Raw genomic sequence first — 22,391 nt, 5'->3', positions numbered from 1 at the left:
CTATCTTTATTGACAAAATTGAAAATGTAATCTAATATAATAAAAGGCTAATATGCAAATCGACCGAATGGCAGAACTACCGGTTGCTATGACGCACACTGACCACCAGGGGGCAGACGCTCAATGCAGGAGCTGCCCCCTGGTTGCGCTGCTCAGCCAGAAGCAAGGCTCATGGCTGGCAAGCACAGCAGCGGTTGTGGCAGCCTCTCCCACCTTCATGGCAATGCTTAAGGACCCCTTGGGGAATGTCCGACTGCCAGCTTAGGCAGGGAGCAGGCCTAGGCCAGCAGTCGGACATCCCCCAAGGTGTCCCAGACTGCGAGAGGGTGCAGGCCAGGCTGAGGGAACCCCCTCCCCCTCACCCCGCAGTGCACGAATGTCGTGCATCAGGCTTCTAGTAACAATAATAATAGAGTACAATTTTCTGTTATATAGGTCAACTGATAGATGAATGAATTCTTTCATTGTGGAGGAGGGATAACATTTCACTTAAGTTGGGTTCAAAGTTAGTATTTCCTATCATCAGAATCGAATACACATGTCCATCTGTTAATGCCGATTTATAATGAGATTTTACATATTTCATCTTTGAAAATGTCTTTTCAGACAGAAAGATACATCCTAATATCTGTCCTTGAGCATATGATTTTAATTGAGCACTTTTATTGCTTAAAAGGCACTTAAAGAATTCTGTTCAATTCTTCTCTGAATACTTGCCTTTTAGCATGTCATTAGATTACTTCCAATTGAAGGGTAGGTGGAAGCTCCTCAATTGCACAGTGAAATGGATTTTGAAATATGGAAATTTTGTTTGCGCTTGCCTCAAAGTCTAAAATAAACCCCAAAAGAATCACTCTGGAACTGTATTTTGAGCTCAGAAAATATGGCTGATGCACATTTGTTTGGAAATGAAGGCCTTGTTTCTCGTTTTAACTTTTTCCAGCACAGGAAATGTATAACGCAGCTTGATATTATATGTGATGCAAACATTACCTGTCAATGAAATGACTTTACCAGAGTGATAAGTTTCACACTTAAGTGCTGTTTTGCCTTTTAATTGAATATTTTATTCATGAGGAAATATTATCAGTTCCACAACAAACTCTTATTTCCAAAACCATTCAGTGTTGTTCAATTATTGTAGTGGATGGTGGCACATGTCATTCACAAAAATTCAATCATGGCCTTCAAAAAAAATCAAAATAAAATTTTACCACTGCTTAGCAATTGATTTGCTAATGTGGTAGAGAAATTTGATATTTTGGATTCTATTATGCCAAATACTAACAAAACTGATGACAGTTAAATGAAGCTTACCATTAAAGCTGTTTCAATTACACATAGATTTAAATATTGTCACAAAGCACCTGCTGGTGAATAATATAATGAATATCTATAGGCTTAAAATGCCTTATGTTTTCACAAGCTGTGTAAATTTGTATAACCAAGCCTTTTTCTGCTTAAAAACAAACATTTTTACCATCATTTGGAGCACATCTTAGAAGATTCCCCTTCAGATTGTACTACATTAGTGTGCTCTCAATTTCTTCAAAAATATTCTCACTTATTATAGTACAATGCAGACTGCTCATAGAGAGGCTAATTCTTCAGTCTCTTCAAATGCAGGATAAATTCCGGGGAAAAGCACTTAAAAATCATTTGCTTTTTTAAATAAATTGATTAATGATGTATCTCCCAGCATTCTGAACCCTTCAAGCAACTGTTCTCACAAAAAAAAAAAAACAAAAAATTCACAATAGTCTTAAACAAGTTATTTTTTTCTGAACAATTTCTTCAGTTGCTGCAATCAAACACAATTTAATTTACTCACAAACAACTTTCCTTGCTTAGGAAACAAATGAGACACTCAGAAACTTACTTTGGTTGCAGCCTCATTTTCACTTTTTACTTTTGTGAAAAAAATTCTGCTGTGATGAAATGTTTCATTAAAAAAAATTTTTATGACCGTTACTTTCCTGTGAATTGTGATGAGTGCTGAAATCCCATAATGCCTATGTCTGTTGTATTTTTTGAGCATAGCTACAGTGTCATTCCACAATAAACACAATGCTTTGCCCTGTAAGTGGATAATAAAATCATCCACATGCCACTGTACATGCTGTTTGAAATCCACTTACCTCTTTTTGTTTTGACATAATGAATATGCAGTGGTAATGAAAAAATAATAATAAAAGGTGTTACAGAACAAAATGGTGCTGAAACACAGTCAAATTATAACTGCATCAATGGGGTTTTAGTGCACCTAGCAGCACTGCAAGGCAATGAGAGTAACAGATGTGATCTATGTCGTAACCATTGTACTCTGCTTTTGCAGTAGGAAAGCAACCATAGACAATACATAAACAAGTGAGCATGGTTCCAGTAAATCTTCATTTGTGGATACTGACATATAACTTTCACGTGTCACCAAATATTATTCTTCTTTTAATTTTGTTCAAGCATTTAAAATTTTTAAACCCATTCTCAACTAGAGGGTCATACAGAAATAAGCAGGGGTCAGGTTTGGGACATGGGACGTAGTTTGCCAACCTCTGTTCTAGGTAACTAAATATTAAAGTTGACATAAAAACTTTGATGAAAATTTTTCTAAAATAAGTGATAGGTGATTTGCAATTTAAAACAGGCTCTATCAGATGTATTTTCTTCGTTTTATCATAGAAATTACTGTAGAGTAAATATTAAGATCAAAGGCCTTGATGTTGCTCATTTGGAGATGAGTCTTACCCTGCCATTTGTTACTTGTGCAAGGTACTTAATATACTTAAATTTGCTTCTTCATCCGCATTATTGGGTTGGATAATTAGAATTCTTGCTGAGGTCACAAATAAGACAAAAGAGCCCGGTATCATCACTACTACTTAACATATTAGAGACCTGGCTACTCAGAATGTGGTCTGCATCACTTGGCAGCTTGTTAAAATTATAATCAGCACTTTAACAAGGTCTTTAGGCAATCTGCATGCACATTAAAGTTTGAGAAGCAGTGGTATAAGGAGATGCTATGCAATGCAATCTTGCACAGAAAAGAAATTGAGGTTACACAATTTAGAAAGAAAGAGGCAATCCAGCCATTATCTGTAGATGACATAATGGTCATCTATAATTCAAAGGCAATCAACTGAAAATCTGTTGTAACTAGTAAAGGAGCAAAAAGAAAAAAAAAACTGAATATAAGAAACACAAAATATATTTTGATACATATACTAGTAGGTATAAGTACACATACACACAATCCAATCATTTTATTATGGCAATGACCAATTAGAAAATGTGATATTAAAATAAACTATCCACAAGAGTAACAAAAACAGTAAACTACCTAGGAATAAACCTAACAAGAATTCTACATGGGTAGATGAAGAGAACTCTAAAACTTTACTGAAGGACCTAAAAGATGACCTGGATAAATAGGGAAATATACCATATTCATGTACAAAAAGACTCAAAATAGTAAATATGTCAGTTAGCCCCACATTAATCTATAAAGTCAAAGCAGTTTTCTCAAGGTACTTGGCAAGTTGACTCTGAAATTCATATGAAAGATAAAATCTTTAAAATTCAGCAAAAAAGTGGGGGTGGGGTGGGTAGGTCAGATTACTTGTTTTACCAGATATTAAGACATACCAAAAAACTATAGAAATCAAAACAAAATGGCATTTTTGTAGAGATAGTCAAATAGATCAATGGGTCAGAAAGAGTCCAGAAATAGATATATGTTTAAGAATTTAGTTGATTTTTAAAAAGCATTTCAACTCAAAGAATGGATTATTTAAATAAATGATATATAGACAACTGACTGTTTACAAAGAGTTCAGTTTGCCTTCTCTCATATTATATAACATAATTAATTCAGAGAAAGACAAATATTGCATGATCTCACCTATATGTGGAATCTAGTGAACAAAACAAACTGATGAACAAAATAGGTCCAGAGGCATGGAGAATGGAACAGAATAACAGATTTCGGTGGGGAGGGGGATAGAGGGGACAGGAAGAGATTAACCAAAGAATTTATATGCATATATGCATAGCCCATGGACACAGACAATTGTGTGGGCAAGGGGGTTATGTGGGGGCGGAGGGGGGGAATAGGGGGACATCTGTAATGATGTCAATAAAAAAACAAACAAAAAAAAGATTAGAACGTTTTTAAAAAAAGAGTTGATCCTAAGCAAAGGTATAAAAGTACTAGAAAAAATATAGAATATTTTTATAATCTTCTTTTGGGAAAGTCTTGCCTTAAAAATCAAACAAAAAAAAAACCAGAAAATTCCAAAACTAAAAAGAAATAGAATTAAAAGATTTGACTATGTAAAATTCCAACTTTTGTGTCACCTAATAAGCAACTGGTTGAATGTATTTACAGTATATGTAGCAAGTATAGGATTATATGCTGACTATATAAACAAGATAGAAACAACCCAAGATCAAATGGGCAAAGTTCATGAATAGACAATACACAGAAGACGTGCAAGTGGTCAGTAGACATATGAAAAGATGATTGGCCGCCCTGGTTGCCGTTGCAGTTTTCTATGGCAGTGTGATAAATCATCCCAAAATGTAGTGACAAAACAACCATTATATTACATCAAGAACTCTGCAGATCAGAAATTTGGACCGGTTACAATGGGGACAACTTGTCTGTGCTCCCCAATGTCTGGGATCTTAGTTGGAAAGACTCAAAAGCTGCAGAGTGACTCAACAGCTGGGGTTGATATCTTCCTAAGGCATCTTCACTCCTCTCTGAGGGTTGATGCTGTTATAAGCTGGAGCTGTCAGCCAGAAACCTATGTCGCCTCTTAGTCGCCTGGGCTTCCTTAAAATATGGTGGCTGGGTTCCAAGACTGAGTGCTCCAAGAGAACCAGGCATAAATGATATCATCTTTTGTGACCTAGCTCAAAACTTGTATTCAGTGGTGTCTGTTCTGCCTTAGTCACAAACTCAGATTCAAGGGAAGAGGCTATAGATCCTACCTCTTGATAAAAAGGATGTAAGAAGAGAATGTATGATGGATACCTTGCAACCATTTAGGGGGACTCTATCTGCTATACTGGTTATCAAGAAAATGCAAATCAAATAACTCGAGACTATCACTCATCTGATTGATAATTCTTCCCAGTAAATTCATTCTTTTGGGGGGAAAGTAGGAATGGGGAATAGAAAGGAAGATAAGTAAAACAAAAACATTGGACTAAATTTTAGCACTGTGTTTTTCCCTAGTATTTTTGTTTTTGTTTTTGTTTTAATCCTTGGTCTGGAAAGGATTTATTTTTGCTCAAATGTTATTAAAAAACTGGCCATTTTTTAAATATGAAAAAATTACTTATTTTGCACATTCTACTTAAATAGCAATACATTTTCACATTTAAGTAAACAAAAACAATTTCCTTAACTAATTCTTCAACATTAGAGCATACATTATACTGAACATAAAACTGCATTTCCCCCTGTAGTTTAGTTGTCTTCTACTGTGGTGTGTGTGTGTGTGTGTGTGTGTGTGTGTGTGTGTGTGTGTGAAAGAGAGAGAAAAAGAGAGAAACAGAGAATACACATTATCTTGTATTTCAGCTTTTAAAAGAATACTTTTGAATTATATTCAAGAAAGTAAGAAGCTCAAGTGTAGGTAATTTTGTCTGATTTTTAATAAAACATACAAGTATTATTTTGTTCCAAAAGAATTTTTTAATAAAAAATTTAATAAGTTTAATAAATTATTTGTAATGAATGGGTTGATATTTCTGGTGATGTTGAAATTTTTACATTGGCTTTTATATGTTAAGTGTGTTACCATATAGGGTAGTATTTTTACCAAGATTTTAGAACAGAGAAAATTTTTTTTTTCTAAAAAGAAAATAAGTTCATGTTCTTTACCAAAGCCATATGGATTCTTTTAATATAAATGTGAATATATAATTTTATGATTATTTACTCTACCTGTGATATTTATATAATGGTAATTGCATAGTTAACTACACAGTATTAGCAGAAGATTTGCATATCTTTCACACAATTAGACTGCTGCATATATGGCTATGCAAATTTATAATCCCACCCTGATTTGGGTACCCGCCACCATAGAAATAAAGGCAGGGGACTCAGGGACAAGTAAAGAACAATGTAGACTGCATGCTTTTTCCAGCCAGGAGACTTAGTTGATGCTGCTTCCCCCACAACATCATCTTTTTGACACTTGCAAGAGAATAATAGATTATTCTTTTGCAATTGCTAATAAAATACAAACACCAAGTTAGCAAATTAAAAAGTTAAATTTCTCAGAGTGACATTGACTCATCTATATTGCATATAAGAAATAAATATTTTATTTGCTTCATCATTCAATTCAATTTCTCAGTGAGCATTATTTGAAATAGAGGTGAATTAATTTTTTTTATGGGCTGCCTATTCTGATTTTCTTCTTTGGCACCATGTCCCTGAATCTTTATGCACGAGGACAAGCTAGCACAGTGAAATTGGTACCGAGTGAGAAAGCAGAGCATTAATCAGTTCCCACTCCAGGCAGTGCTCAGTTTATAAACCCTTTATTGGTAATATTTTTGGTGTGGTGTTTTTTTTTTTTTTGAAATTAGGAATGTGTATTTCCACAGAACCAAGCTTCTAATCTGCTGTCTCAGTCTTGTCCACAAAAGCTTATTTATCGTTGACATAATAGAAATACTATATATTTGCTCAAATAAGATAGAAAACAATGTAATTGTTCTATTTATATTGGACACTAGTTATTGAGGGAAAGCCGGATGAGGAGATAGATGGAGTCTTTTGTGAGATTCTGAAGAGAACTTCAGGGAACTCTTACAAGTTATGGTTCTTTATTATTTCTTATTTCACTACAAAATATATGGCTTTCCTTATCCCTGCATCACCAACTATAAACGCCATTTTCAATTTATTTTGGGGGCAAAGAGTTTTTCTGTTCTATTGTTGGGATATGGGCCCATGTCTTGTTCATAAATAGAATAAAAGAGAAAAGAAAGAGAAGGCAATTGGTGAGCTAAGAAGAGATCTTCCTGAGACAACAGGATAACTTGGATAAGGAGGAGGGTGCGTGGGGTGGGGGTAATCTGGTTTGTGGTTTAGGAAAGGAGGTGGCAAGAGTAAGCCATCAGTTGTCCATCTGACCAGGACAGCCAGTTTGCTGCCTATGCTGGAGGTGAGGGCAAAGTGGGCCAGGTGGAAGCTTCCAAAGAAGATCTACAATTGAATTCTCCTCTGTGTCTGAATAATTCTCAGATATGTCTGAAAAGATTTCAGCAGGCAACCCAATAAAATGTCCTTCTAATCAATGAGACTATCTCCATTTTAATGTTCCTAAGCAGACAAGGGTGTGGAAAAAGTTTTGATCTTTGGAATTTGCTCTTTAAATAATGTGATGACAAGATCCCATTTGTCATCCCATCATGGAGATCACACCCTAGCAGATGTACACATTTACCTGCAAGCTAAGAGTAAACAGGTGTGTGAGTTGGGTGTGTTAGGGCAGGAAAGCACAGGAGGAATTTGTTTCTGACTCTACAAATGGTAGAATCATGGGTGTGGAATATGTCATAAGAAGGAAGAAAACTACATACTATGTTTCAGGCTATAGAGGTGCTTTGGTTAATTTCATTAGAGTTAAGTTGTATACTAACTTTGATTAATAACAGATTCTTAGTGAAAAACAGATACCTGATAAAAAATGTTTTAATAAACTTTTTGATAAAATGTTATATAGCTAAAGTTATAGATCAGAAGCAAATATCTTGAGGCTATAAAATTTGATATAAGATTTATGTCTTTCCCAGAGATGAGCTAGGAAAAAAATTATTTTCATTCTTCCTTGCTCCCACTTCTAAATCTTCTCTTAACAATTGTACCTTTATATACCAGTTAAGGTTATCTTGTCCATCCCTTTCCCTGCAACAGCAACAATTACTACTATTATTTTTTATTTGCTCCTATTTTGTGCACATATTTCATATATTTTACATATAACAATATATGTAATGTTTGTAATATAAAAATGTTAATGATATGTTAATATATAATATTTAGAATATAAAATTTCTAAAACTTTTTAATAATACTTAGAATATAAAGTTTCTAATCTTCATAACAACCCTTTAAACTAGGTCATATCGCTATTTAATGGATGAGGAAATTGGAGCTCAGTGAGTTGAAATATGTATATCGCATTATGCTGATATGCACCTATTTATAAACATAAATATTTTTGCTGAGGCTCAGAAATGCAAGTGCTCAGTTCAGGAGAATCTGTCATCATGATGGGGTCCTGTGTGTGTATTTTCCGGTTGCCTGGTAAATTCTGTAACAATCACATCTTGTAGATTAAACATTTGCAGTAATGTAAAAGTCAGAAGAAAAACATGGGGAAATGATTGAAACCTGGCAGTAAAAATTTAGAAGTCAATAGCATGAATAAAATAACAAAGGAAAATTTACAGTATTTTACTAATGTACCAACCAGCATATTAATAAAAGAAACTTTAAAAACATTGCAAAGAAAAGATAAGCTAATATGAAGATCAAAAATAATTGTGCTTTTCATCAAATTGAGATTTTTGCTAGTTCTGGGAGCATACTAATTTTAAAACAAGTAAAATGCTGTAGGCTTACACTAAATGAAGTCTGGTGCCATTACGGTTTTTTTCCCCCCAATTCAGTTTATTTGCTTTGGCTTTAGTAGCATTGAGGGGAGTCGTTGTTATGGAAATAGAAAAGAAGCTAGTGGATTTGCAAAGTACAAGATGAAAATGTTTCTGAGTATCCCAGAGCTTACACCACCTAATTCTGACATTTTGCCTCAATACTGCAGCTTCTAGATCCTTGCAAGCAGTGCTTTCTGATCTCTAAAACCATAAAAGTTTTGAATTAGAATATTCATTCGTCAAGTCATTGCCTCAGTATAAAGTAACTTTAGCCATAAATATAAAAAATATATATTGGTATAAAAATATGAGGTGACATGTAGTAAAGTTTTTATTATTATGAATTTTAAGATCACTAGATTGCTCATGAATGGCATGGCCATAAAGTAATTAAATGGATAAGCAGGGAAGAGTGGCTGTAAAATATGTAGGATATTCTGTGACTTTTTGTATAACAGCACACACAATGCTTTATTTTCATATTCTTTCTCATCTGAAACTCAGCACTTTTCCTACTAAAAGAATGATGGCATAATAGTCTAAAAGTTTAGAGGGCATGGAAATAAGGCTAGTATCTTCCAACCTTACTACTGTGGTTTCCAGACTTACTATATATGTTCTGTGAAGAAAACAGGCAAGCGAACTATATTTCTATCCTGATGTGCAAAAAGAAGCTTCCAAAGGATAAAACTGATAATAACCAGGGTAATAGTATTTTATGCTTCAGTCCAAAATCTAGCCTTGCCTCTGATCAGTGTTTTGGTAAGGTATTTTACATAGTTGGCAAAGCACTAGATGCACAGTGGACCTACAGCAAACAATGTTTGAGTTAAATAATCCCACATTCTTTCAGAAAACAGCTCCTACATTAAAAAATGTTTATTTTTCTAATCCTGTGGTTAGTACTGGTTGCTATAGAAACAATTGACTATCACTTTAGTGTCGCAGGACCTCCATCCAGAGAAAGAGAAGAGTGGGTAGTGAGTTTGTAAAGCAGCAAAGACTTAATGCGATTGGGAGAAAGTCAAAAGGCTTCATGAAAAGCCAGCTACAGCCACATTGTATAGCTAAATGCTCTTTTCAAAGGTCACTGAGACAGAGTGACAAGAAGGCAGTAGAAGCAGAGACCCGGAAGAAAACATTGTCTTTTAGTCTCGGCAGATTGTTCTTTATGATTATAGAGAGATGGAGAGACAGTGAGGATTAAAAATCACTTCCAGATAGTTAAGTGGGGGATGGGTCCTGATTCATCATAAATGCTGATAGTAGCACCAACAGTTTGAGCCTTCAGTATGGCAGGATTGCCTGCTTAATCACAGAAACCTAAGTACGTGCTCTTAAAATAATGCTTTATGTTTATGCTTACTAGGAACAAAATAAGATAAAGGCATGATCAATGAAGTATTATTATATTTCAGAAAATGTAGGTGTCTTTATGTTCTTTTCTTCCCCTTTTAAGGCCACTTATTGCATTGATTGTTAAGGTCCCACAAAATTTGGGAAACATTAGGATAAACTTCTCTGACTGGTTATGCACTTAACTGCCCTAACATGCCCATCCTTTTTAATGCAGCTAGATGGAATGTACCTGGAAAAGTTTGTATTCAGGTAATGATTAGCATTCTCCCTAAGCACATGAGTGTAAAACCAGCTTAATCCTAAATTTTTATCACACTGTTTTTAACAAGTAACCAAGAGATGATGCAGAGAAACTCATTTCTTTGGCACTTTTTGCTTTTAAACAATTCTGGGGTAGGATTAGGATTAAGAAAATGTAATGCTGGTATACTAGAGAAATAATGACTCAAAATATGGGGCTTCATTCTTTTCAAAAGACAAACCTTTGGACATTCAGCATTCTAGGTTATATAGCTAAAGAATTCCACAATTTATGTTAATTTTTCAAAAATGATTGTCTGGTCCTGACTGGTTTGGCTCGGTGGATGGGGCGTCAGCCTGCGGACTGAAGGGTTCCGAGTTCGGTTCCAGTCGGGGGCATGTGCCTTGGTTGCAGGCACGTCCCCAGTGGGGGGTGTGCAGGAGGCAGCTGATGGATGTTTCTAGCTCTCTATCCCTCTCCCTTCCTCTCTGTGGAAAGTCAATAAAATATATTTTTTTAAAAATGATTGTCTGAAATGTTTTTGGCATCTTTAATACTCCTTACTTTTCAAAGAAAAGGTGGTTTTTTTTTTACCCTCTACTCTGAAAAGTGAAGAGTATCTAGTGTACTTATTAGCTAGTGATGTCTTTGATTTAGTAATATCCTGATATGCTTGAATGTTAGGATGTTGTCTTAGGACTTAAAAAAAAAGCTTTTCCTAACATATGACATACACATAGACACTTCTAAAGGCTTTTGAATTCAAGAACTATAGTGTTAGGGTTTTGCAATATACTTGTGTCCAGCATTTTGCCAAGCAGTTACTATTATCTCATTTAATTTTCTTAACAATCCTTTAAGCAGGCACTATTATTATTCTCATTTTACAAGAAAACAGATGCTTAGAGGGATTAATCAACTTGACCAAGGTCACACAGATAAATGTCAGGACCAGAATTCAAACCCAAATTTTTCTGACTTCAGAGATGCTACTCGGGATGAAAGAAATATTTCCCCAGGGAAATTCCACATAGACATATAACTGCTGAAGTCTGTCACCAATAAACGCTAGATTTATTGCTTGCCAAAACTATTTTTGAAACTGTGCTCCCAGGCTTAATGACTTCTATACCTACAGAGTCCAAGTGAACATTCAATTTATTCCAGGTGAAGGGAAACAAGACTGATTCTGTGATGCTTTCACACGAAAGAAATGACTCATGAATGGTAAAAGTTCAAACTCTGTACTGGCCTGCGAGGAGAACTATTTATGGGAAATGGGCCTTCCAGTACTATTTCTATGGCCACTTTGAGTAAAGATGAACCAGCTATTCTGACTAAAATACTATTGGTTTCATGTACCCCCCGAAACTGGCTGGTCTAATGTGAAGAGTTGAATTGGTGCATGAAATTTATGACGTTCTTAGAATTCAACATAAAAGATAAAAGCAATAATAAGTAAATCAAGAGCAGCCAGTGTCCCTTGATGCAGAGCTTAAATACTTACATACAAGTTGATTTTCTAACTTCAAGTGTCCCTGAGTTGAAATTATTCACATATGGTGGCAAATCAGGAATTTAGCAACTCTCTGTAATTGGCTATAAACAACAAAACGTCTGGAAGGAGATGAAGGCTTTGAGCACCAGCTGTCAATGTGAGCAGCATTCACCATTAACTACAATACCATGGATGCCATGTTAGTGCTAAAGGTGTTTGTTTTACTATCAACATTGAAATATTTGTTTTCATGCCAAAAAAAGTAATAGGAGATGAAGAAAAATACAACTGAAAGCAGTACTTTGTTTACTTATGAAAACATAGACATTCATGAATCTATTCTCACTCAGAATACTCCTTGGCCCAAGGATTTGGTCTGAAGAGTTGACCTCTACCATCCCATAGAGTAGAATGCATCATGCATGCTTTGCCTCAGTGTGCATTTCTAGAAGAAGCTAGAAGAAAATGTAGTTAAATGCTGTTTTAGTCAAGGTCCCAACAAGAAATAGATGGTGTTAACTGGAAAAATTTAATGACAGAGCATTTACAGAATGTTGGTTAGGGTTAAGGCAACCAGCAAAGGATATTGGGGCACCTCGGGACAGTAACAACGGGAAGCCATTACCTTGACTGAAATGGGTAAGAGAAGAAAACAAGATGTTCGATGTCCCGTGAGGGTTAAGAACCATGGAATAAGAGCTACGTAAAAAGAACTTTTGCCCTAACGGGTTTGGCTCAGTGGATAGAGCATTGGCCTGTGGACTGAAGGGTCCCAGGTTCGATTCCGGTCAAGGGCATGTATCTTGGTTGTGGGCACATCCCCAGTAGGGGGTGTGCAGGAGGCAGCTGATCGATGTTTCTCTCTCATCGATGTTTCTAACTCTCTATCCCTCTCCCTTCCTCTCTGTAAAAAATCAATAAAAAATTTTTTTTTTTAAAGAAGAAGAACTTTCACTGTAGAGCAACTCAGCATTTCCAGCACCGGGCAAAGCAGGAAGGAACAGAAGGAATCAGTATTCCATCTCTGTCTCTTTCCACCTGGCATTCTCTTGCCTATGCCTCTCATTGACCAACACCATCCAGAAGTCAGAGGTCCAGGAAATTCAACCTGTAGAGAGGGCAGTCACTCTGGGCACAGAGCAGAACAAAGAGGGGCAAGGGGTGGATCTGAGGGAATAAGAATAACCAGCACAGATCAAGTTTGGTCTATCAGTGTTTAAACAGAAAAGGGGAGGAAGTAGGGAAGGTTAAGAGAGTGAGAGAGCCCACGAGTGTGTGTGAGCAGGTGCATGAGCATGCACAAGATAGACACTAAAACCAAAATGAGGTGTTTTCCCTATTGAATTATCAAGAAAAAAGGATAGCTTTCTGTATGTATATTCAACCTCACAGGCAAGAATACAGTGACATAGGTCTTTCATACATTGTTAATGGAAGTGTAAACTAGTGCAGCCTTTATGAAAATCAATTTAACAGTAATTCCAATATTCTGTCTTAAGGGAATAATTATAAACATAGATAAAGATCTAGATACAAAGATATGCATACCGTTTTAATTATAACAGACAAAAAGGAAATAAATGTCCAACATTAATGGAATGGTTAAGTCACACAACATTCTCTCCATCAAATATTATGGAGGCATTAAAAATTGTTTATAGCCCGGCCAGCATGGCTCAGTGGTTGAGCATTGACCTATGAACCAGGAGGTCATGATTCGATTCTTGATCAGGGCACATGCCCGGGATGCAGGCTTGATCTCCAGTGTGGGTGTGCAGGAGGCAGCCAATCAATGATTCTCATCATTGATGTTTCTATCTCTCTATTCCTCTCTCTAAAAAGCAATAAAAACATTTTTAATTATGTTTATAAAAAAGGGGTTTTTGGTCATATGCTAAGCAAAAATGCAGTTTGCAAAATTATATGTATCATATGATCACAGCCATGTTTAAAGAAAAAAGTAAGGATGATATTAAGGAAAAATACGAATTGTTAATAGTTGTTTCTCTGGATAATGAGTATATGGTGATTATTTTCTCTTTGCCTCTTTATACATTTGTGCACTTTCCAAATATAACTAGAGTAGGTGAAAAGTAGTGTCCCGTCTATTTCTCATTTGATCTCTTTCCCTCACACCACCTTTCCAAGCCAACAAGAATCCTGGCTACTTAATCTTCAAAAATATATCCAAAACCCTATGCAAGGTAAATCAATAAAGCTTTCAGAAAAAATAAATAAGGAAATACCTTTAAGGCCTGGAGTAGGCAAAAAATTCTTAAACAGGACATGTGTGCTAACTATAAATGAAAAAAATGAATTGTACTAAAGTTAAAATTAAAACTCTTTTCTTCAAACTACATGATTAAGAGAATGAAACTAAGGAGAAGAAAATGTCTCTATACATATGTGACTCATATCCAGAATTTCTGAAGAACTCTTTAATAGCAATAAGAAAAGGCAGACAACCCAAAAGAAAAATGAGCAAAGATTTGAACAGGCAATTACAAAAGGATATCCAAATAAACAATGAAGGGTTTCCAAATATTAGTCATCATGGAACGCAAATTAAAATCACAATGTGATATCACTACATCCCAAGTTAAAAGGCAGGTAGTAGCGAATGTGGACAAAGAAAGGGAGCAACTGAACTTTCATACATCCCAAGTGGGAGTACAAATAGCTACAATCACTTTAGAAAACCATTGGATAGTATCAACTAAAGGTGAATATAAGGAAACCCATGAAGCAGGAATTCCAGTACTGGGTATATATACCCAAGAGAAACACATACAGATGTTCTTCGTTTTACATTTGTAATAGCCAAAAACTACAAACAATCCAAATGTCCATCAGCAGTAGAATGGATAAATACAGTGTAGTATATATATAGTTTATACAATACTCTTTCACATAAACTATAATTAACTATAATTACATGTAACAACAATTATAAATATCACAAGCATAATGCTAAGTAAAAGAAGGCAGACAAATGGGTACATACTGCATCATTTTGTTTATGTGATGTTCAAAAACAGCTAAACAAATCTATGGTGTTAGAATTTTGGATTACTTATTATTCTTGGCAGGGAGTGCCTGAAAAAGGAGAGAGAAGGCAACTTCTGGGGTTCTAGTAATGATATGGTTTTTTTTAACATAGTGAGTGATTATACTGGTAGGTTCACTTCATGAAAATTCATCAAGGCATACTTTTCTGTATGTATGTTAAACCTCAATTAAAAGTTACATCAGATATAGTTATATGTGTCTCTGTGTGTGACACCTATATACACACACATATCCTATTTAATAAAAGAGTGATATGCAAATTGACCGTACCTTCGCTACACCCACAAGCCATACCCAGCAGCCAATCAGGAGCGAGTATGCAAATTAAACAAGATGGTGGTGGTCACAGAGCGAGCAGGAGGCTTGGTACTGCTGAAGGCTACAAAGTTTCAATTATAGAAGATAAATAAATCCCAGAAACCAGGGCCTCCGCTTGGGTTGCCGGGGGGCATGACCAGCCTGCAAACCACCCCAGGTCACTCGCCCAGGCCACCCCATGCCCCAAAGGAACCCCCACCCTGATCCAGGACACCCTTCAGGGCAAACCAGCTGGCCCCCACCCGTGCACCAGGCCTCTATCCTATCTAATACTATCTAATAAAAGAATATGCAAATTGACCATCACTCCAACACACAAGATGGCTGCCCCCATGTGATCAAAGATGACTGCCCCCATGTGGACACAAGATGGCTGCCACAAGATGGCCAGCAGGGGAGGGCAGTTGGGAGGGACCTGGTCTGCAAGGGAGGGCAGTTGTGGGCAATCAGGCCAGCAGGGGAGAGCAGTTGGGAGGGACCAGGCCTGCAAGGGAGGGCAGTTGGGGGCAATCAAGCCTGCAGGGGAGGGAAGTTAGGGTTGACCAGGCCTGCAGGGGAGGGCAGTTAGGGGAAAACAGGCTGACAGGGGAGCAGTTAGGCATCAATCAGGCTGGCAGGGGGTTAGGGAGTGATCAGGCTGGCAGGTAGAAGCAGTTAGGTTCAATCAGGAAGGCAGGCAGGCGAGCAGTTGGGAGCCAGCAGTCCTGGATTGTGAGAGGGATGTCTGACTACCCGTTTAGGCCCAATCCTACCGGAATCGGGCCTAAATGGGCAGTCAGACATACCTCAAGGGGTCCCAGATTGGAGAGGGTACAGGCTGGGCTGAGGGACGCCCCCCCCCCATGCACGAATTTCGTGCACCGGGCCTCTAGTATAAAATATAATGTGCATGTTTTTATTTATGCACACATACATATGTGAATATTCCATCCAAAATGTAACCACTCCTGACCTCCTCTATTGTTCTCTCCAATCCAAGACTACTGCAAAGCTGTTTGCCCTAAATCCTCTGTTGCATCCCTGCAGTCTTCTCCTATAGCCAGAATAATTTTTAAAACGGAAGCTGGGTCGTATCTGTCCTTGGCTCATCACTGGTAGTAACTTCACATGTCAATCAGAATAAAATCCTCCGAGGATACATATACCCTGACAGCCTATAGAAAATAGCCTCACTACCCATACCTGTCACTTTTATTCCTTCACCTTGCTTTATTTTTCCTTGTAGTTCTTATTACCAACAGATATACAATTTAGTTTTATTTACTTATAATTAGTCTCTCCACCACTGGTATATAAGCTACATGAGAGCAGGGACTTTATCTTTCTGCTTTATATCTCTAACATCTAGAACAGTGCCAGTCATAAAGTAGACAATGAATGAATGAATGAATGAATGAGATCATCACCAAAAAACATAAGAAATAGTCAGAATGTGTATGTTTAGTCTTCTTTTATAGGTTAGAAAACTGAAAGAATGAGATTACATTAGGAGACGACAAATGAAATTACTTACTTGATGTTTTCAGGAGTACAGCCTGGGTTCGCGCTCTCTCTCTCTCTCTCTCTCTCTCTCTCTCCCTCCCTCCCTCCCTCCCTCCCTCCCTCCTCCTCTCTCCCTCCCTCTCCCACTTCCCATTTCTCCCTCTGTCCTTCACCTCCCCCATATCCACACATGCACACACACATGCACACACAGGCATAGGTACAAGAATGATGGAATAAGAACAATTCTTTTTACTGATGAAAGTAAGAATGTAAACGACCCTGTTCAATACAATTTATAGCTACTTTACAATATAGTCATAAAGTGCATTCAATATTATATGTACGTGTGTGTATAGTTACAGAGATTATATAATCATAGTGGTTCAGAATTAAATTAGGATAGCATCCAGGTAAAGATTCATTTTATTGAAACGGGCATTTTTATACGAGATTTAGTTTTTTGGGTAAATGGCACATGATAGTACATGATATACAATGATAGTAAAAAAACCTATCAATTTTCTTTCCAGTATATATATATATATATTTCTTTCCAGTATATATATTAGACCTAGAGATGCTCCCTTTGGCATTTATATAAGAAAAACTTTCAAACAAAATCAGAACATTTTTTTAGATCCTGCAACAATCAAAGACTTTTAAAGCCCTGAAGATGAATTTTTTGTAAGTAATTGAGTTGTTTCAGTCAGAAGTCTCACCTCCCTGTTCTCAGAATGAATTGTAGAGCCCCCAGAACAGACTAGAGTGTTTAAGGTTAATTTCTGTTTCTATATAGATATCAATTACGTTTTCAAAGGATTACCCAGTGGGATTTGCCACTTGGCAGCTTATCTAAAAACTAGCTAAATGTGCAAATTGTGCATGTGGAGGTGGGGAAGGTCCAGTTTGGTTGTCAATCTAGTTGACCCTTCACTTTTGGTTCAAAGGAAAAAAGGAGAGTTTTAGGCCCTTTCAATTACTAAATAGCTGACTATACAGTTTTGTTGGTTTGTTTTTTAACTGAAAAAAAAAGAGAAACTTAGTAATAAGACCCCAATATGTGCTCAACTGCTAGTATTAGTCTTCTTTACCTCTTTCCTCTCGGAGAGCAGTTAAGCATAATATCAAGCCTATAACTTTAAAAACAGATTAAATAGAAAAATAAAGCCCGAGATACATTGAGTATAATGAGGCCAATGTCAGAAGATCATTTGTTCGTCAAGTAGGTTAATATCTGTTAATAAGCAGAACATGATGGTTAAAGGAGTGATGGCTTACTGGTATACTTCTAAGTGAGTACAAAATAATCATTAATGTCCGAAGAGAAAGCAATGCCAAAGTTCATTTTGAAACTCAAATTTACAGATCACAAAGGGGTAGTATGGGTTCATGAGTACCTGTGCATAACTTCAATTTGAGAATTGTGGCTTTATCTTGACCCTACAAGTTGGAAGCTGGGTAACCTAGGGCAAGTTCCTGAACCACTGTGAATCTCAGCTTCCTAAGGATGTAAAATGAGGAGAGTAAAAACATCTACCTTGCATGGTTTTTGTGAAGATTAAATGAGGTCTTAGTTCTAAAACTGTTTTGTAGAATATGTTATGATCATATATAAGATTATTATTGTGCTTAAATAATTCATTGAATACCCTCTTGTTTTCTCTTGACTTCCTGAAGTCATTAAGGTTTAGCTAAAGTTAGCTGTCATCCTTGAGGCCTGCCTGTCCCTACTGTTTTAGATTAGGATATTTTAGGATGTTTTTCACTAGGTTAATGAAAACTTTTTATAAGTCCCATTTAATTTTTTAAAATATATATACAAGTTTCAGAGAGGAAAGGAGAGGGGGAGAGGGGGAGAGGGAGGGAGAGGGAGAGAGAGAGAGAGGGAGAGAGAGGAGAGGGAGAGAGGGAGAGAGAGAGAGAGAGAGAGAGAGAGAGAGAGAGAGAAGCATCAATCGATGAGAGAGCATTATTGATCGGCTGCCTTCTGCACGCCCCCTACTGGGGATCGAGCTCGTAACCTGGACATGTGTCCTGACCAAGAGTGGAACTGTGACCTCCTAGTTCATAGGTCAGTGCTCAACCACAGAGCCACACTGGCTGGCTCCTATGTTCCATTTATTAATCAGTCTGCCTAAATCTTCAGAACAGAATCATGGCCTTCCCTGAGATGCAAGTTATTAATGCTGTACATGTATGAGCAAGCAGTTCCCCAAGACTCTTTAGGATAGGGAGATTGGAGATTGAGATTAAAAAGTGAAGGAGATTTCTTCCTTCTACACCCCAGAATGGACACTTTCACATTTTCCTAGATAATTTCTTCTCTATAATAGAAAAAGTGCCTATCTAATGAACACTTACCCTATGCCAAGCACTGTGACATGCATTATTCATGTAATCCTCACAATATACTAATACATCCTGTACTAGTATTGCCCTTGTAGACAATAGCACTATAATTAGAATAATTAAGTAGCTTGACCGGTGTCGAATACCTAGTAAGTAGCAAAGTCAAGATTTGAACCTAAACCTGCCTAATTCGTTTCCCAGTCTTTTTCCATTTGTTATTTACCTCCTACATTTTAACTTTGCATGTCTATGCTTGCCTTTCTATACCATTATACTTTCACTAGAGGCCTGTTGCATGAAATTCGTGCACGGAGAGGGGGGTGTCCCTCAGTCCAGCCTGTACCCTCTCCAATCTGGGACCCCTCGAGGGATGGCCGACTGCCCGTTTAGGCCCGATCCCACCGGAATCGGGCCTAAACGGGCAGTTGGACATCACTCTCACAATCCAGGACTGCTGGCTCCCAACTGCTTGCCTGCCTGCCTTCCTGATTGCCCCTATCTGCTTCTGCCTGCCAGCCTGATCACCCCCTAACCACTCCACTGCCAGTCTGATTGATGCCTAACTGCTCCCCTGCCAGCCTGTTTGCCCCCAACTTCCCTCCTCTGCTGGCCTGGTCAACCCTAACTGCCCTCCCCTGCAGGGTTGATTGCCTCCAACTTCCCTCCCTTGCAGGCCTGGGTCCCTCTCAACTGCCCTCCCTTGCAGGCCATCTTGTGGTGGCCATCTTGTGTCCACATGGGGGCAGGATCTTTGACCACATGGGGGCATCCATATTGTGTGTTGGAGTGATGGTCAATCTACATATTACTCTTTTATTAGATAGGATAGAGGCCTGGTGCAGGGGTGGGGGCCAGCTGGTTTGCCCTGAAGGGTGTCCCAGATCAGGATGGGGGTTCCCTTGGGGCATGGGGTGGCCTGAGCAAGGGGCCTGTGGTGGTTTGCAGGCCAGCCACGCCCCCTGGTGACCCAAGAGGAGACCCTGGTATCTGGAATTTATTTACCTTCTACAATTGAAACCTTGTAGCCTGGAGCGGAGCCAAGCCTCCTGCTCGCTCCGTGGCTGGCAGCCATTTCTGTTGGGGTTAATTCACCTTCTATAACTGAAACTTTGTAGCCTTAAGTGGAGGCCTGGGCCTGGCCAGGGTGTGAGGAAAGCTTTGCTTTCTCCGTTGCCAGGGGCAACCCTGGCCTGCTCTCTCCAGCTCCGTGGCTGCCGCCATTTCTGTTAAGATTTGTTTACCTTCTATAATTGAAACTTTGTAGCTTGAGTGGAGGCTTAGGCCTAGCAAGGGCAGGCGGAAAGCTTGGCTTCCTCCGTTGCCTGGGAAACCTTGCTCTCTGTGGCTGTAGCCATCTTGGTTGGGTTTATTTGCATACTCGCCCTGATTGGCTGGTGGGCATGGCTGGTGGGCGTGGCTTAGGCATAGCGAGAGTGCGGTTAATTTGCATATTACCCTTTCATTAGGTAGGATCATTGGTGTGCCTGTAATGAGTAGGGTAGATGCCTATAACTAAGATGACGAAGGTGTGGTCCCTGTACTTAAGGGACTGTTATAATCCTGGCAGGAAGATGACAAGCCAACAAATCTCTATATGACATGGAAGAATTTAAGAGTCCATAAGGGATGGAGCATTGGTCTCCCCAACTGCCACAGGGGAATAATACTCTACCTTATACAGCAGTTGCTGAAATAGATTGAAGTGCTTATGGCAAGTGTTTGGCAAAGAATCTAACTCATAGTAAGTGCTCAGTATATGGAATCTATAATGTTGCCAGACAGTCCCAGGATAATAACTAGGATACAAAGCTAGAAAAGCAAATTGGTGTCAAATTTTGAGAGCCTTGAATGCCAGTCTAAGAAGTTTGGACCTTCAGCTTGGTAAAAACAATTGTGCCAAGGTCAGTAATCATTCTGAAAAGAAATGAAAGCTGATGTTATTTCACTTTACCTTTCAAAATTCATTGTGAGTAAGATGGAATTGGTGGAACCAGTTGGAGCTAGTTTAAAGGACTTTTGTGTTTGATGTACTAACAGGAAAGATGATATTTGCAAGTTTGATGGCCTCTACTTTTTCTTCCACAGTGATTAGTGAATGCCAAAGGCAGCAACTGGAGTCTGTGAGCTACTCCTCTCGCTATGCTCTGGGCCTCTTTTATGAAGCTGGCACGAAGATTGATGTCCCTTGGGCCGGGCAGTACATCACCAGTAATCCCTGCATACGCTTCATCTCCATTGATAATAAGAAACGCAATATAGGTCAGTACCCCCATTATTTCCCTTAAATACAGTAACAATGGTGGGTGTAGATCATGAAAAATGCTGTTTAATTGAGTGTTGCCATTCTGCACAGAGCAAGCATTTAACTCCAAGCCACAGGGGATAAAATTTAATGTCACATTTGGCCAATGATACAATACACGGTGAAACCAGTGAAGTTTTTGCAGAAAATCACTTACAACATGGTTTGTGTTACCGAGTTCATAAAAATCATGTCAGGAGGTTTAAGATTTCAAAATGGCCCACGTTCCTTGGCTTTAATATGGATTCATCTATATGCAAATGTATTTCTCTCATCATTTGTTTCTTGGTGTAGTTTGATTTTTGTTGGGTTTTGTTTTTAAAATTTGATAAGTGCTGCTCTTATTTCTACTTCCCAGGCTAGAAAAAAAAAAAAGAGGTGAGTTTTAACAGTGTTATAAAAACCCTTCACTTTAATATAATTTTACTTACTAATTTTCTTTTGGGAGACTACATAAAATTACTTTGTATATAATGTAACTAAATGATAGGTAAAATGTTTCATAAGAGCTTTACCAGAATGGGATAAAATCTGTACTCCACCCTTTTTATTGAAGATAGTTATACAAATTAGACTTGAATTGCAAGAATAAACATAACTGATTCATTTCAGGCATAAAGGCAAACGTGTATTCTTATTTGTAGGATTTTGGTGATCCTTGAGATACTGCTTTTTGTGGACTAAATTGCAATAATCTAAAATTACAAAATTCTTGAAGGGGATTGTCATTTCAATCTGTTACAGTGTTTTATGATGCAGTGATGGTTTCGTCGAGCCATTAGTTAGAAGTCTTGCTTGATAAAATCACCATCTAATGTCTCGTGGCTTGCCAGAACTCTATAATGATAGAACTGGGCTGGAGCATGGTTTTTTATCAGAGCACATGATCTTAGAAAAATGTTTCTTTTATAACTTAAAACTCCCTCAGGGCTGGACTGTTTATGTTAACATGATACCACATATATGTACAATCAGCAGTTCATGAAATGCCCTTTGACAGCCATGAACTAACCAGTTTTAACTCTGTAACTGCTTTGTTCTAAGAAAAGAAAAATAGCCTTTGATCTTTTTGTGTTATATGTCAT

General features: G+C 37.7%; 1 protein-coding gene across 2 annotated transcripts in view; it reads left to right on the top strand.

Moving 5' to 3' along the window:
- The window catches only part of RNLS (renalase, FAD dependent amine oxidase), a 228,000-nt gene that overhangs the window by 157,814 nt on the left and 47,795 nt on the right, over positions 1 to 22,391 (top strand). The window contains exon 5 of one of the 2 annotated variants that reach the window (XM_008152961.3): positions 21,090 to 21,263. The exons of the other annotated variant lie outside the window; for it this stretch is intronic. Within the exon in view, the coding sequence (XP_008151183.2) occupies positions 21,090 to 21,263 (174 nt within the window). The remainder of the gene's footprint in view (positions 1 to 21,089; positions 21,264 to 22,391) is intronic. 2 annotated transcript variants of the gene reach the window in all.

This window comes from Eptesicus fuscus, chromosome 17 (genome assembly GCF_027574615.1).
Source record: "Eptesicus fuscus isolate TK198812 chromosome 17, DD_ASM_mEF_20220401, whole genome shotgun sequence".
In the NCBI taxonomy this organism is placed as follows: domain Eukaryota; kingdom Metazoa; phylum Chordata; class Mammalia; order Chiroptera; family Vespertilionidae; genus Eptesicus; species Eptesicus fuscus.
The sequence above is the reverse complement of the archived record's forward strand: the minus strand, read 5'-3'. Positions and strand labels throughout refer to the sequence as shown.